Here is a 15,976-nt window from a genome sequence, read left to right as displayed (position 1 = left end):
TTCATGGACTGGACTCGGGTCAAAGTATTAACCCCAACACCAAGTCCCCACGCAGCACGAACTCGAGAACGAGTACGTCCACGCAACATGGCTTCAAAACGGTCGGCTGGTCAAACAAACAAACTTATAACAAACGCACTGAAGAACAGCAAGGCCTATGAAGAGCGACCTGAAAATCAGGAACGAGCGGATCAGAACGGCCTGCTAGGCAGGTTACAAACTGACCAACACGCACTGAAAAGCAGATACAAACCTCACGAGCACAAACTGAACCGCAGAAAATGATCGAAATAAGCTGAAGTGTAAAAAGCATGAATCGTCTCTAACCAAACTTCTACTAACATGAGATAAACACGAGATTAGCAGAAGGATCCCAAAGGGTGCCGTAGTGGGGCTTGAACTTCCTTTTTCTAGTCCCGTCGTACGTGCTGTACGTCACCGCGTTCAAAACCATCAGACTTTTGGAGTGATCGTGTGTGTCCAAGTCCGGCGCACCTAGCGGACAAAGTCCATCGGAAAGACCGCCGGACCAAGTATGCCGGAAAGTCCGCTCGTGTGTATGCGGCATAAGGCCTCTTTCACACGGCCGATCCGTTCAGGTCCGCCTGTCAGTTTTTTAGGCGGACCTGAACGAACCCTCATAGACCTCTATGGAGCGTCGGATGTCAGCGGTGACATGTCTGCTGACATCCAACCCACTCCGATCCAAAAAAGTGTAACGGAGGAAAAACCTACTTTTCCATCTGTTTTCGGATCGGATCGGGTGACGACGGACTCTACGGTCCGTCGTCATCCGATCCCCCATAGGGGAGAGCGGCGCTCTGACAGGTCCGTTGCTGCACAGTGTGCAGAGACAGACTTGTCATCGGCCTGCTCAGCGGGGATCGGCGGATGTTTTTCTTTTTAATACTATATTCATTCATTCATTCATTAGTGATCAATTTATTCACCTTAATATATTCATTTATTAATGTGTTGCACGTTTTTCACATATGGTTTCATATATTGTGTTGTGAAAAGTTTTTGCGCAATCTCCTTTGTGTGTATATAGGTAGTTTTAATTGACTGCAGTGGCTTTTAATGGCCAAATGCACCATCATATCTTGGGTGCAGACATTTAGCAAAGTGACCCAGAAAAAGCATGAAACATGAAGTCATAACACCTGATCTGCATACTTGTCCTAGGTAAGTGACTCCAAATATTGAATTAAGTCTTTGGATCAGCATGGCAGGAAGGAAGTTAGCATTTTGAAAAAGAAAGGTCAACAATGGCAGCCTGTATCTTTTCCTGAATATAGGTTTTTCCTAAAAAAGATCATCACGTTTATAGTGCTAATATACAGTATATAGTTTCTATCTAGTCTTGTTTTTATGTATTTGAAGAGACTATGAAATAGCGATGTTCTGCATCGATTCACTGTACATTGTGAAAAGCCAGCTTCCCTCCAATGCTGCATGAACACGAATTTCATTAACCTTTGCTGACAGACTATTTTTCATTAAACAGCTTTAATGGCAGGTATTTAAAATAAGGGCAACAATGAGGTCTAACAAAGGACAGAGACAGTGCTGATGTAAGAAATGAGATTCTTCCATTTTATAAGCTGCACTAGGAACTGACAATTAAATTTGACTTTTAGGCCAGGTTCAAACTAGTGCGCTGGGTACCGCATTAAGAGGGATGATGCAGCTCCCTCCTCCTTCCCCCGGGCCATCTGGGATCTCCGCTGTATCTCCTCAGCTTCGTTCTTTTTCTGGTAAGGCCACTGACAACTCCTGTAGTGGAGACCAGGCAGCATGTCCCACTCCGTGCTGCAGCCCAGTCTGCAGAATGAGGAGCCCAGCTGCAGGGAGGAGGAGGAGATCCTCCATGATTGCACAATCCACTGTTCACCCATCACTGCTCTACCATCCCTGATCACTGGCTGGCCGTGGAGTAGACGAGGGATCCAAGGATCTGTCCTGTCCATCCTGCTCAGTAATTGCTGTCATAGACAGGCCCAAGCTTCACACACTGGACTAAGTGTACCTGTACATTGGGGACAGGGAAATTGTGGTTTACAGAAGTTAGCTAGGAAGGAAGTTATTCTTTGGTGCTGCTCACAGGAAACAACAAGGACACTGCATTTCTGGCTGGATCAACAGATATTTTTTGTATTTGCTAAAAATGTTCTTAGTTTGACAGTGTTTACAATAGGACCAGGTCATACTGTATATAGTATATGTATTGTAACATTGGGGACCCTTAGCTCTCGTGGTAGATGAATTTGTCAGTGATTCAAGCCAGTCAGGAACTATATTTAAGGGCATTGTAGCTAATTTTTATTAAAAAGGCAAATAAAAGTCCATAACACAAAGGGTTCTCACGCAGGGGTTCTCCAGCAAATACACGCAACCGAAGATACTATTCCACCTGGCTCTCTCTTAAGCAGTACCTTTACTTGTTATGCTGGTCCTCAGACCATAGGTTCTTCGTTGCTGAAGGGTACACTCTAACACACACCACCAATCAGGCCTTAATCCTCAAGCCACTTATTGTGAGTTGTTGACAATCATGCTCTGGCTGCCTCCTGCTGCCCTTCTGACTCCTGGAGAGGCATGGAGTCCTCCTGATTCCCCATGCACAGCGCTCTTGTCTGTGGGGTGGAGCAGTCTCCAACTGGCAGCCATGAGTTATTCCCATACCTTCATTATAAAGGAGTGTGCTCACCTGAGCACACACCCTGCTGGTCCTCCACAAAATCTGGACACAGGGTTGGAGATCCCATCTCACCCAAGATACTATGGAATCTCCAAACTACAGAGCCCTATGCCAGAATACCAAGACCTGGAGAAAGCTGTGAAAGCAGTTTTCACCAGTCCACATCTATGCTCTGCAGTCTTGCACCAAGCCACGTGCACACCCTGTGTCCCCCAAACTACCAATTTTACAGTGATAGCATCTCCTACTGTCACAGCATGTGTGTGTGTATGTATGTATATCTGTCAGAAATAGGTATGTACAATATATACTGTGTGTGTGTGTATATATATATATATATATATATATATATATATATATATATATATATATATATATATATATATAAAGAGAGAGAGAGAGATATACACACACACACACAGTATATATTGTACATACCTATTTCTGACAGATACCACTCCCACTTACATTTTGCTTGCCTAGGTAAGCAGCGTGGAAGTTGCCCCACCCGCAATCTCCTGGGACTTGTCTCAGGAGGCTGCAGACCATTCAGAAAGCACAGTGCGTCACGCACATACGTAGTGGGAAGCCAGCTGTGAGCCAGTGGGAAGTCGCAGCTGGCTTCCCACACACAAGATGGCAGTCCCAGGGACCCAAAGACTGGCAAAGAACTGGCTCGGGTGATGACGACACTGGATCCCTGGGCTGGTGAGTACCTGTTTATTAAAAGTCAGCAGCTACAGTATTTTTAGCTGCTGACTTTTAAATTTGACTGGACCCCTGCTCTAGGATATGCCAGGCAGATATGAGTGTGCTGTTTTTAAATCTATTTTCCCTTATGTTGCTGTCTTTCAGAGAGAATGCAGAGAATATGTACTTTTTCTCTGAACTTGCACTGACTCTTAATGAGCCTGATGACTGCACTGCCCCCACCGATAGCCGACATAGACCAGACCAAAGGCTAATGGAAAACGGCAAGTGGGACGAGGCAAACGTGGAGAAGCAGCGTCTGGAAGAGAAGCAGAGGGCTGTGCGAAGAAGGCGAGAGGCAGAAGCCGTAGAAGCTTTAGAAGAAGGTAAATCAACTTCTGTTTTTCATTTATAATATGAAGAGTCGTTCTTGAGAAGCAGATCCTTTTCTCTAGTGTATCCTTCAGACTCGAACATAAGAGTTCTATCACAAAATATTAATATACGGCTATTGTTTATACAGTTGGGTCCATATACAGTATCTCACAAAAGTGAGTACACCCCTCGCATTTTTGTAAATATTTTATTATATCTTTTCATGTGACAACACTGAAGAAATGACACTTTGCTACAATGTAAAGTAGTGAGTATACAGCTTGTATAACAGTGTAAATTTGCTGTACCTTATTATTATTATTATTATTATTATACAGTATTTATATAGCGCCAACAGTTTACGTAGCGCTTTACAACTTGAGGGTAGACAGTACAAATACAATACAATTTGATACAGTAGGAATCAGAGGGCCCTGCTCCTTAGAGCTTACAATCTAAGAGGGAAGGTCAAGAGATACAAGAGGTAATAACTGTGGGTGATGTGCTGATTGAGAAGATAAATGTACAGTTGTTAGGTGGGGGCCAGATAGGCTTCTCTGAAGAGATGAGTTTTCAGGGATCGTCTGAAAGTGGATAAAGCAGGAGAAAATCAGACGGATTGGGGTAGAGCATTCCAGAGGATGGGGGAGGCTCTGGACCTTCAAAATAACTCAACACACAGCCATTAATGTCTAAACTGGCAACAAAAATGAGTACACCCCTAAGTGAAAATATCCAAATTCGGCCCAATTAGCCAATTCCCTCCCCAGGGTCATGTGACTTGTTAGTGTTACAAGGTCTCTGGTGTGAATGGGGAACAGGTGTGTTAAACTTGGTGTTATCGCTCTCACTCTCTCATACTGGTCACTAGAAGTTCAACATGGCACCTCATGGCAAAGAACTCTGAGGATCTGAAAAAAAGAATTGTTGCTCTACATAAAGATGGCCTAGGCTATAAGAACATTGCCAAGACCCTGAAATGATGGCCAAGACACACAGTGGTTTAACAGGACAGGTTACACTGAGAACGGGCCTCGCCATGGTCAACCAAAGAAGTTAAGTGCACATGCTCAGCGTCATATCGAGAGGTTGTCTTTGGGGAATAGACGTTTGAGTGCTGCCAGTATTGCTGCAGAGATTGAAGGGGTGGGGGGTCAGCCTGTCAGTACTCAGACCATATGCCGTACACTGCATCAAATTGGTCTGCATGGCTGTCGTCCCAGAAGGAAGCCTCTCCTAAAGATGATGCACAAGAAAGCCCGCAAACAGTTTTCTGAAGACAAGCAGATTAAGGACATGGATTACTGGAACTATGTCCTGTGGTCTGATGAGACCAAGATAAACTTATGTGGTCCAGATGGTGGCAACCGTGTGTGGTGGCAACCAGGTGAGGAGTACAAAGACAAGTGTGTCTTGCCTACAGTCAAGTATGATGGTGGGAGTGTCATGGTTTGGGGCTGCATGAGTGCTGCCGGCACTGGGGAGCTACAGTTCATTGCAGGAACCATGAATACCAACATGTACTGTGACATACTGAAGCAGAGCATGATCCCCTCCTTCGGTATTCCAACGTGATAACAACCCCAAACACACCTCTAAGACAACCACTGCCTTGCAAAAGAAGCTGAGGGTAAAGGTGATGGACTGGCCAAACATGTCTCTGGACCTAAACCCTATTGAGCATCTGTGGGGCATCCTCAAACGGAAGGTGGAGGAGCACAAGGTCGCTAACATCCACCAGCTTCGTGATATCATCATGGAGGAGTGGAAGAGGACTCCAGTGGCAACCTGTGAAGCTCTGGTGAACTCCATGCCCAAGAGGGTTAAGGCAGTGCTGGAAAATAATGGTGGCCACACAAAATATTAACACTTTGGGCCCAGTTTAGACATTTTCACTTAGGGGTATACTCACATTTGTTGGCGGTTTAGACATTAATGGCTGTGTGTTGAGTTATTTTGAGGGGACAGCAAATTTACACTGTTATACAAGCTGTACACTCACTACTTTACATTGTAGTCAAAGTGTCATTTCTTCAGTGTTGTCACATGAAAAGATATAATAAAATATTTACAAAAATGTGAGGTATATCCTCACCACACATAATTTTCTAAGTTCTACAGTGTGCCTAGTGTTCTTCAAGAACTTCCCAAGCTATGAAAGAAACGTTTCAGTTGAGATTACCTCCAGGTATCCTTTAGAAATGAGCCCCATTTTTCCCTGAGTTGGTCTATGGACATCATTTTGACAATTTATATGAATTTACCACAGCTTGTGGTCCCCATACTTATCTATTTCAGTGTTGTGCTCTATAGAATTGCCCAGGATTTGTTTACAGATATCAGGGTTGGCTGTAGGCTTTTTGCTTCAGTGGCTTCTGGCAGACCCCTAATTCTGATGTTGGAGCAGTGACTCCTATTTTACTAAGCACCAAGCTGCAATATTAGTTCCTTAATTCTGTGATCCTGCCTCATTGTCTTATCTTTTAAATCTTGCGGGGAGAAAACTGTGTCTTCATATTTAGTCTCTCTAGTTTCAGCTTCAATTTTAGTTATACTGTGTTAGTATTTTAGTAGTTTGCCTCGGTGGGTAAGTCTTTGAGAAATTGCTTTGTGTACCAACGTGCCTCCACCAGCGAGTCTCTAGACTCGGTGTTGTAGAGCTACCTTTGGAGGAGCAATTTGGAGAGCTTAGTGGGGAGCAATGAGGTGATGGGGAGTAGGACTCACTGCGCTCTGAAGACAAGGTGTTCTGGTCTCATTATGCCTGCTGGAGTATCTATCATCCTGAACACACTTGGCTGCTGACACCATCTTGGATTCTCTACCAGGCTGCAATTTTTCCTGGTCCAAGTAGATGGTCTTTATATGCCTCTTTCTGCTTTTGGATGGCCTCTGAGATAGCAGAGGTGTTTTCCACCCAAAGGTTGTTCTCATGCCTTGGCTGGTCCAAAAACTTTTCAGAATGCTTATCCTGGATTTCTCACATTACAGGCTCATGCCTGGACTGAACTGTTTACATTGAGTTTGTATCTGCAGACAAGAAAGGAAAACAAGAAAGGTATCTGCTAATATTACCTATTTGATTCAGTCTTCTCTGCCTAGAGACATACAGAACATTATGATTTCTGTGCTGGAAAGCACTCTTCTAATCAGTGGAGATGACAAACTACCTATGCATCAATTCAGCTAAGCTCTTGCCCGTCCACGTAAATCAGGTATAATCTAGTAGGAAAATACATTCTAGCCCTTCATCTCAGCTGGTGTTGGAGTATTGCCTAGCCCAGTTGGAGAACAGTTGTTTTAAGATGGAATGGTGTACAGGTTGTCATAAGAACCTCATTGGTTATGTGCAGCATGTCACAGTTCTTACTAACCAATTTTTATTCAATACAGGTAATGACTATGAAGGATATCAGCCACTGTGGTTTGAGCGGAAGGTCGACTCTTTCACTGGGGAGCTCATGTGTGTTTACAAAGGAGGATATTGGGAGAGCAAAGACAAACAAGACTGGTCCATCTGTCCTGATATTTTCTGACTTAGGACAAAAAAAACCTACAAATCTCACCACCTCAAGCTGGGCACACAGAGTGCCTCACAGACCAGAATATGGCAGCGCTCAGGAACAGATGGCAAAGGCCAACTTCCAATGACAAAAAGTTGAGGGGAAAACCAAAACACATGCCAAAACACAAAGCATCTGAGTGGGAGGGTAAAAAATAGTGGTGTAGCGATCAGGAATCCAAAACGTATTTTCTAGAGATAAAGAATTTTGTTTTACTACATCAGAATTTCTTTTTGTAGCAAATAATAGTTGGGAGATCAGCTTATTTATTTTATTGCCGTTTAATTTAAGTTTTGCTATATACACACACATATAAATGTATATATCTATATATAGTTCTGGGCTTTTCAGTAGGGTTTCCCCAAAGTCATTCTTTCATGTACAATCCTAGGTTTCGAGGAGAACTTGAAATGACGGTACTTTTAGGAATTTTATTTATGTACATTATATTCATATGTATATTCTTGTTAATGATTAATTAAGTATGCTTTTATTTATGGGCAGTAGCAAATATCAGAAATGATTTTCATGTGAGTGGCCATTTGTACAGTTCTTTGTACAAGAAACAATGGCTTGCTGAATTCAGAAATACATGGGGAAAAAAAATCACTGTGTAAAAACATCACTTTATTTTTTAATTGACTAGTGCACTTTTATTGATTAATTTCCAAAGATTTGTGTCCATTTCTATCAGCCAGTCCTCTCTGTGAAGCTATATGTAGCACAGTGGATGGCCATGTCATGGGACAGCAGTGCTTTGTATAACTGGGCCATTTATAAGGTGGCGTTGAAGGGATTCTGCCAGGACATCTGTTTGCTGGTACAGCTGAGGCTTCCATTCTGCAATGGATGCTGCTGTTACCCAATAGAAGTATTTTTTGTTCTGGGGCAGAGCACACCTGTTCAGCATCACACAAAGTGCCAGCAATGCCCAGTGATTAGAAGTACTTTCATTAGTCCACATTGGTGGTGGGTATTAGCCATCCTGACTGTTCCTTTTAAAAAAGCAAGTCAAGAAACTGCATGCTTTTTGTTAGGAATTATTGCATTACTATTGAATTATTATTAATATAATTATTTTGTTTGCTCAAGATTTGCAAATAATATTGTTTAGCAGGTCCAGCTTTGGTTCTGTATCTTGCTCTATGTCTCCGTCACATTTATCCTGCATCATTTACCAAGAAGACCCCAGTGTGAACCAGCCAATTTGCTACTGGGAACTGTATACAAAAGGTTTCTGTAGCATCCTCCAATCTCCGGAATACTTTTCATCCAGAAAAAGGGGGGCATGCTGCTGGTAAGTCTAGAGTGAGAAAACACATGGTGACAGGGGAAAGAATGTGTCCTATGATACAGTAAATACTGTGCTTGACCACAGCCTATCCCATCCATAAACATATTTTATTCCCTATAAGGGATTTCTTTTGTCTATTCCCTTACTAATTTTTCATGATGTTGGAACGTGGAATGGGGGAAGAACCTACAAATTGGTGCTGGGCATAAATGCTGTTATTGTCTTAAAAATGGCACTACTAGTACTGGTGTGAATAGCCTATTATGAGCCTTAATTCCACTGATGGCATGTTATTATTTAGGAGGCTTTTGAAATATATGTTATATATATATATATATATATATATAACAGCCCCATGCCAGTGACAGGTGTCTTTGCAGTGTTAATGTTAATGCTAACTGTATTGTGTGCGCAGCAGTGGGGGGGGGGGGGTCACATCTACAGTTTAGGTCAAAGAGAATGTGCATCTAGATATTTAATCTTTACAGCATTATGCTCCTTTCGCAAGAGCGGTCCAATCAGGTCCGCCTATCCGTTTTTCAAGTGGACCCAATCAGACCCTCTATTCTCCTCTATGGAGCCGCAGATGTAAACTGACTTGTGCCGAGTTACAGCCACCTACCTCCAATCCAATCCAATCCAATCAGGCAAAAACAGACAGAAGTGGATCCGTTCCCCTCTGTCTGACCGGATCGGAAGGTAGTTGGGTGTTATTAGACAGCTGGCCCCTTTACATCTGACTGCCCATGGAACAAAGCAGGCTGTGTCCGTGTCCACTCTGCATAAGTGGAGCTGGCACAGACCTGTCATCTGCTTGCTCTGCTCAGCAGAGGTCCTCAGCCCGGTCCATGTGAAAGGGGCCTAGCTGTACTTTTAAAACAGATTAGACATGTTAAATTACCCTAGGATAGCACACACCTTTGCAAACACAATCTCTATCTGTCTCTTCTTTCCTCTGGCTTGTATTGCTCCCATCACAGGCCCATTTCAGTATAACCACTGAACTGCTTACATTTAGTTTTTATCTGCAGATAAGGAGAGAGAACAAAGAAGGCATCTGCTACACTTACTTGTATGATTGAATGTCTTCACTGCTAGAAAGCACCCATCTAAACAGTGTAGCTCACAAACTGCCTGTTCATAAGTTCAGCTAAGCCCTTTTCTTGTCCCTATATTACGTGTGATTCTAGACAGCCAACTATGAAAATTTAGATTTCCCTGATAAATTACTTGCTGTCTGTCCTGGTCTGCAGAAATGTGCTCTCTACAATGTAACTAATCTGTTCTGCTTCTAGCGGTCTGTGATCTCCAGTGACTGCTTGAGTGCATTGCAGTATATAAATTGTAATTCATTGCTGTTAGCAGTGAAAATGTTAAATCAAACATGCATGTAGATTATATACTATATGTGTTCTCACTCTTCATACTGGAAGCTCAGGGTTTACAATGTCATGTTTACTCCTGGGCATAAACATTGTGATGACAGCTATAAAAGCACAGGGAACGAAAAGGCAGAGGCAACATGGTTATTTGTTTAGGAATATCTGTTGTGAGAAGAAAGGATATGCAAAGTATGAACTGGCTTATCCACGAGATGCAGATGGCCTAGACTTATGTCACTAGAAAATATTTTGTAGGGGTTGCAATAAGAACAATGTTTTTATTGAGTTACTGGTATTTTCAAAGGATTAGTGACCTCTTAAGGTCATATTACCCTTTATTTTTCTTCATTGAATTCTGGGGATAGAAATAGTGCATTGCCTGATTTTTAAGAATTCAGAAGATGGATTTATACATGATTGTAGGCAAACATCAATGTTTTTATTGTCCATCGTCTGCACAGAATAATTTTTTCAGCAGTTTTAACAATTGCCATACTCATTGTTTTTAAGTTTTCCAAAAGATTTTTTGGTATTGATAAGTGTGTATGCAATAATTTAGTACTTATGCGTGCCAGGATTGTTAAAAAGGACACTAACATGAATATTGTACTTGCTAAAAGAATCCTTTAGTCTGTGCTCAGCAAAAGCCTGATGAGAAAAAATGCATCACTATGAAACAAACTTATTGAATAAATCACTGCAAGGAGAGATGTGCAAACTGCAACCAATCAGGTGCAAATTTAGTGAACTGAGGTCTGCTTCAAAATTCATTCTGATTAGTTGCTGTGAGGTACTGCACTTTAAATACTGATCTTTAATTGGTTGCTGTGAGTTACTGATTTTCACCATATTCAATAAGCCAGCCAGTATTCACAGCAGAGAATGGGCTTGTATGTCCTCCTTAATATTTACTAATGATCCAGTGATTTTAGCAGCACCTTGTAAAAACAAACTGTTCATCATTAGACATGAATTTTTAAAACATACCTTTGTATATCTAAAAAAGAAAGTTATTCCTTTTTATACAGAACAACGTGTTGAATTAGATTCTTTATCGACACTGGTTATGATTTGATTTTAATGGAATTATTTTTAATTAAATCATATCTGAAAAGCATAGCACTATAAGCTACCTAGTGTAGTGTAAAAACGTATGTAGTTTTAGAGAAGTAACTAGAAATATCCTTCATTATATTATTGCAGCTGTATTTTTATATATCTATATATATATCTAGCTATATTACAATGTAAAGGACAACTAAACTTGTACATATACGTAGTATATATCAGTCTGGGGCTACCCACCGTATATACAACTTGTGCCATGTTCTACAGTTGTTTCAAGTGCCTGGGGCTCCTGCAACCTAGCACAGTGTCACACATTGCAGGACAACCCAGCACTTAATGGAGGAGCAGGAGTAACTATTGAATGACACACATTATATACTGTAACTGTTTCAGTCCAAATGAAGTGTCTTCTGTATATTGTGTCTCCTATTGGAATGGCTGCTATATGTAACAACTGAGAGCATAAAACCAGAAACTATTGAGAATAAATTTGATTTTTAAGGTATAGAAGTTGTCTGCTTCATTGGAAAATTGTTAAAAAAACACAAACCATTTTATTCAGTATGACAGAGTTTGTTTAAAAAAGGTAACAAACACCTAAAAAATGGTAGATATGTAAAATGTACTTCATGAACCCATTATAGGGCTTATAACATCACCTATAGTAATAAAGACATTGTTATGCTTGAGAAAGAAATACACAGTTACAATTGTATATAAAATATATTAGACTTGAGACCCCTAGATGCGAATCATAGACAATTCCACTTCAGGAGGAATATCAAAGATTATTGATTTTTACTCATTAATACTCTGATATTCTTCCCTGGATTGGTTTCTTGAAGAAACATGTGTGTATATATAGCACCTTTTTTAGGTGCTTTGTGTTGAATATAATCTATTTATTTTTTTTTTATATTTTTCTAATGATATAGGCTACTTCTATACCTTAAAAAGTCAAATTTATTCTAAAAAGTTTTTTTTTCTTTTTTGCTTATTCAGGAAGGGGTATACTCTTTAAAGGAGAGGTTAGAATTCTTATGGCTTCTTTTTCCTTAGCAACTGAGAACCAGTTCTAGGGGCTGCCATTGTCTGATCCCTGGAGATAATGCTAATTTTAGGGCAGAACACAAATTTGTACCATCATGCTCAGTGCTCCACTAGTACTGATTCCAGGATTCGGACAATGTCAGCTTCTGGCATTGGAGAGAAATCATTGGCTGAGCAGGTAACCGACATCTTGATGGGATCCATTTAAAATGGTTTCCACTTCTGCAATACAGATTGAAAAACCCCATTACTTGTGGAGCAAGATCCCATGGCAGTAATATCTGTCCTTGGGTTTCCAACATACTTCTCCCCGAGAACAGTTCTGACAGCCCAGAAAGCTTCCCACTTGCCTTATTTCTTTGGTGAGCAAGAGACACTGAGCCATTTGAAGACAAGCCTCAAGAAAGATGACAATGGTTAAGTGTTATAGTGCTGCCTTAGAAAATTAATCTGTATTATAATGGTATAAAGTAAGGGTTGTTCCTCTGGATATTGCTCTCCAAATAAAGGGGTAATCCATATTTTCCTTTGAAAGAGGAAGGCTTGTGGATGTTTGATCTGTCAGAAACACCATGAGCTTCCTTCCCCTATTTTAAAAACAAATTTTGCTTATCAACTTGAGTGGACATATCTGTTCTATATATGTATTGAGACCAATATGCAATGTTATCTCTGATTCTTGTAGGTAATGTTTGTATATGTAGGCTTTTATAAAAGATGTGATACACTCTCATATATGCAGTTTGACGACTAATGAAATGTTGGCACTGACCATAGTAATCCGCAGAAATGCCACTGGGTTTTATTTTAGTTTATTTAAGAAAAATGAAGCAAACATCCAATTGGCTGTTGTGGTTTAACACCTTTTCTTCACTTTTACCTGTGGAACCTACAAGGTTTGTATAGAAAAGTGTGTTATTCTTTGCCTGTGTTCCATTTAATTGGAGTACCATTCACCACAGTTTGAACAGAGAACAGACAGCACGGCATGCATGTTTATTTAAACATTCAGGGGGGTAATGAGGATTTTAACATATATAAGTATTTAGATTGTGATGGTAACCTTAGCCCAGCCTTTCTCAACTAGGGTTTCCTGGAACCTCAGGATTTCAATGAGGTTGATTGAGGTTCCTTGAACAATGAGCTGTTTCTGCCATGTAAATATGTATCCACTGACACCAACAATCTTTTTTAGCTATCAGGAGCATTTTTCCCACTAACCATCAATGTACGAAGCATTCTTCCTACTGACCACAGGTTAATGTGTTGTCAGCTGTAGCTATCGTAATTATTGGCAGAGATATCTTGAAACCCAAATGTTCTTTCAAAGATTCCTCCATGTTTTAACGATTGAAAAACCCTGTCTTAGGCTTAATTTACACTTGAGGTTGGGGCCGATAGAAAGACAAAGTTGAGCTGCATGTTTTCAGACCCCCTAGACTGCAATAACAACAATATGGGGTACACAAATGCCACAGCTGTGATGCTTTACATCATGCCCTGGGAAAAATTATCCCCGCTGTCGCTGCACCGGATCTGCATGCGATGCATGTAGTTGCGCTGCCTGGTGTGGCTTTTTAGAAGTAAAACAGGCAGTGAGAATGTGAGATAATGCCTCTTAACCACCTGTCAAACGCTGTCTGAAAAGAGATCCACCGTGTATCAATGGTATTTAGTCTGACTGTAAAGCCGGCCTTAGATGGATCTCAATTCGGCTGGTTCAGCAGGAATATTGGCAAGCTGGTTGTACTGAAGGCAATCAACAACCAGCCTGTCCGTTTTTTTTTCCCCCAGATCACTGCCGGTGGCTATAGTCCCCAGCAGTGATCAATGTATTCCGCTGGTGGGGAAGGCTCCCCATGCTCCCAGCCAGCAGAACACAATAGTGCTGCGGGAGGAATTCCACCATCATCATTGACACTGTTGATGGGAAAATCAGGCAATTTTCTTTTCTTCACCCCGTGGTTGAAGGAAGGAAAATTGCATTATATATGGCCTGCCTTAGTAAAACCTGGCCAACAGTGAAGCTGACATGTAGTGTTTGTAGAGCTCAGTCCAAGCTGTGGAAATAGAACTCTACTTAGGTGGAACAAAGATGTATTTGTACAGAGGAAGAGTTGACTTTGGAGCCTCTCTCATGCCGTATGTGCTCTCTGCAATCCGGTTGCATTCTGTAAGAAGTTGCTGTGATGATCTTCTAGTGCCTGAATTAGCTGCCTTCAAACAAAATACAAAGCCTTTCATGTATAATTCACAGATGTAAACTCTAAGATTTTTAAAAGTACTGCAGGAAGTTTAAACCAGAATATTTCATGCTGCAGCCAGATCTTTCTCTGCAAGACAATAATACTGCTGTCCATTACTACATTACCAACAATGAAGCTGATGTATCAACTCTAAAGGAAAGGAAGAGGTATTGTCCATAGCAACCACTTGAGATACTACTTCTCATTTTCTAACACACACTAGAAAAAAGATTTGAGGTCATATTTACAATGTTTGGGACTAGCTAGCAAACTATTTGTCATTATATCCTGAAAAATCATGTTTGGATCTCAGGGTGTAGCAGTTAATATTTACATAAGTGAACTAAATTATGTGAAATGTCTGGTCCCATCACTGTGAAGTCTCAATGAAAAGCTGGGATGGAGGACTTGGGGTCAGAACAAGAATTAACCAAAGGAATAACATGAACAGGTCTTAGAGGACTGTACTGGGATTATGTGAATGGTGGCAACTGTAAATGATAAGGTTGTATTGTCAGAAATTTGGTGGCTATACTGAAATGTGAATAAAAGAGTAAAGCTGTGAAGCTTATCTGCTGTGATTTCATTTCTCCATTACATGGTCTTCCAATAATCTGCACCATTCACCTGTGCAGAAAAGAACACTTTTCATCTTGAACAAAATTGCTACACTGCTGTCAAACTCATTGTGAAAAACAAATATGTGTATGAAAAATACTGTATGAGCCCTGGATGCATTTTTTGCAGCTACCATCGGTACAAGTTCATTATCTAAGCCTAGAGAAAGGGGTGGGGGGGGGGAGATTAACTAAAACTGGAGCACTCAGAATCTGGTGCAGCTGTGCATGGTAGCCAATCAGCTTCTAACTTCAGCTTGTTCAATTAAGCTTTGGCAGTTTAACCTAGGAGCTGGTTTCTGTGCAGAGCTGTACCAGATTTTGCACTCTTCAGTTTTAGTAAATAACTCCCATAATGTCTTGATAAGCCTAACCAGGCGTGTCCCCAAAAACACCAAAAAAGATATATACAGCCTACCTGACAGACCCCCTTCCCGGCTGAAAGTGACTGAGTACATAGATTTATCAGTCCCTTTCTTTGCAGGACACCAGCACAGATTAATCAATAGGAAATGCACAGTTTACTATGCTTAAGTGGTGAATGGACACAGGAGTGATTGGTACCGACTGCTCCCTGTGTTTACTCAGGAAAGAAAGGGGCCAATAAATGACATATGGGGGCTCCTTTCCCCCACATTCTATCCTGAAACATCTCCCTTTGTGCCTGCAGTAGCTGCTGGCAGGAGAGGAGAGAAGGGAAGCCAGAAGTGCTGCTGTGGAAATAGGCAAATGGGGAGCCCAGACAGCAGATGGAAGGAGCACATGTGCTAGGACCAATCCCCCTGCAGTGCAGCTGGAGGGAGAAAGAGGAAGAGAAGCTGGCAGAGCTGCAGGGGGAGGCAGAAGAGAATCGGTGTCTGCACTAAGACCTCCACTGTGTGTGTGTGTGTATATATATCTATATATATATACATATACAGTCAGGTCCATAAACATTGGGACATTGACAGAATTCTTTTTTTTTTTTTTTTCTTTTAAATATACGTTTTT

The 15,976-nt window shown here is 41.2% G+C and overlaps 1 protein-coding gene across 2 annotated transcripts in view; it reads left to right on the top strand.

Moving 5' to 3' along the window:
* OSBP2 (oxysterol binding protein 2) overlaps positions 1-14,940 on the top strand; it is a 391,235-nt gene extending 376,295 nt beyond the window's left edge. For both annotated transcript variants that reach the window (XM_073625242.1, XM_073625251.1), the window contains 2 exons: positions 3,557-3,777; positions 7,160-14,940. In XM_073625242.1, coding sequence (XP_073481343.1) covers positions 3,557-3,777; positions 7,160-7,302 — 364 coding nt within the window. In that variant the 3' untranslated portion in view covers positions 7,303-14,940. The remainder of the gene's footprint in view (positions 1-3,556; positions 3,778-7,159) is intronic.
* The last annotated feature ends 1,036 nt before the right edge of the window (positions 14,941-15,976 follow it).

This window comes from Aquarana catesbeiana, linkage group LG01 (assembly GCF_042186555.1).
Source record: "Aquarana catesbeiana isolate 2022-GZ linkage group LG01, ASM4218655v1, whole genome shotgun sequence".
NCBI lineage: Eukaryota > Metazoa > Chordata > Amphibia > Anura > Ranidae > Aquarana > Aquarana catesbeiana.
This window is presented reverse-complemented; position numbering and strand designations above follow the sequence as displayed.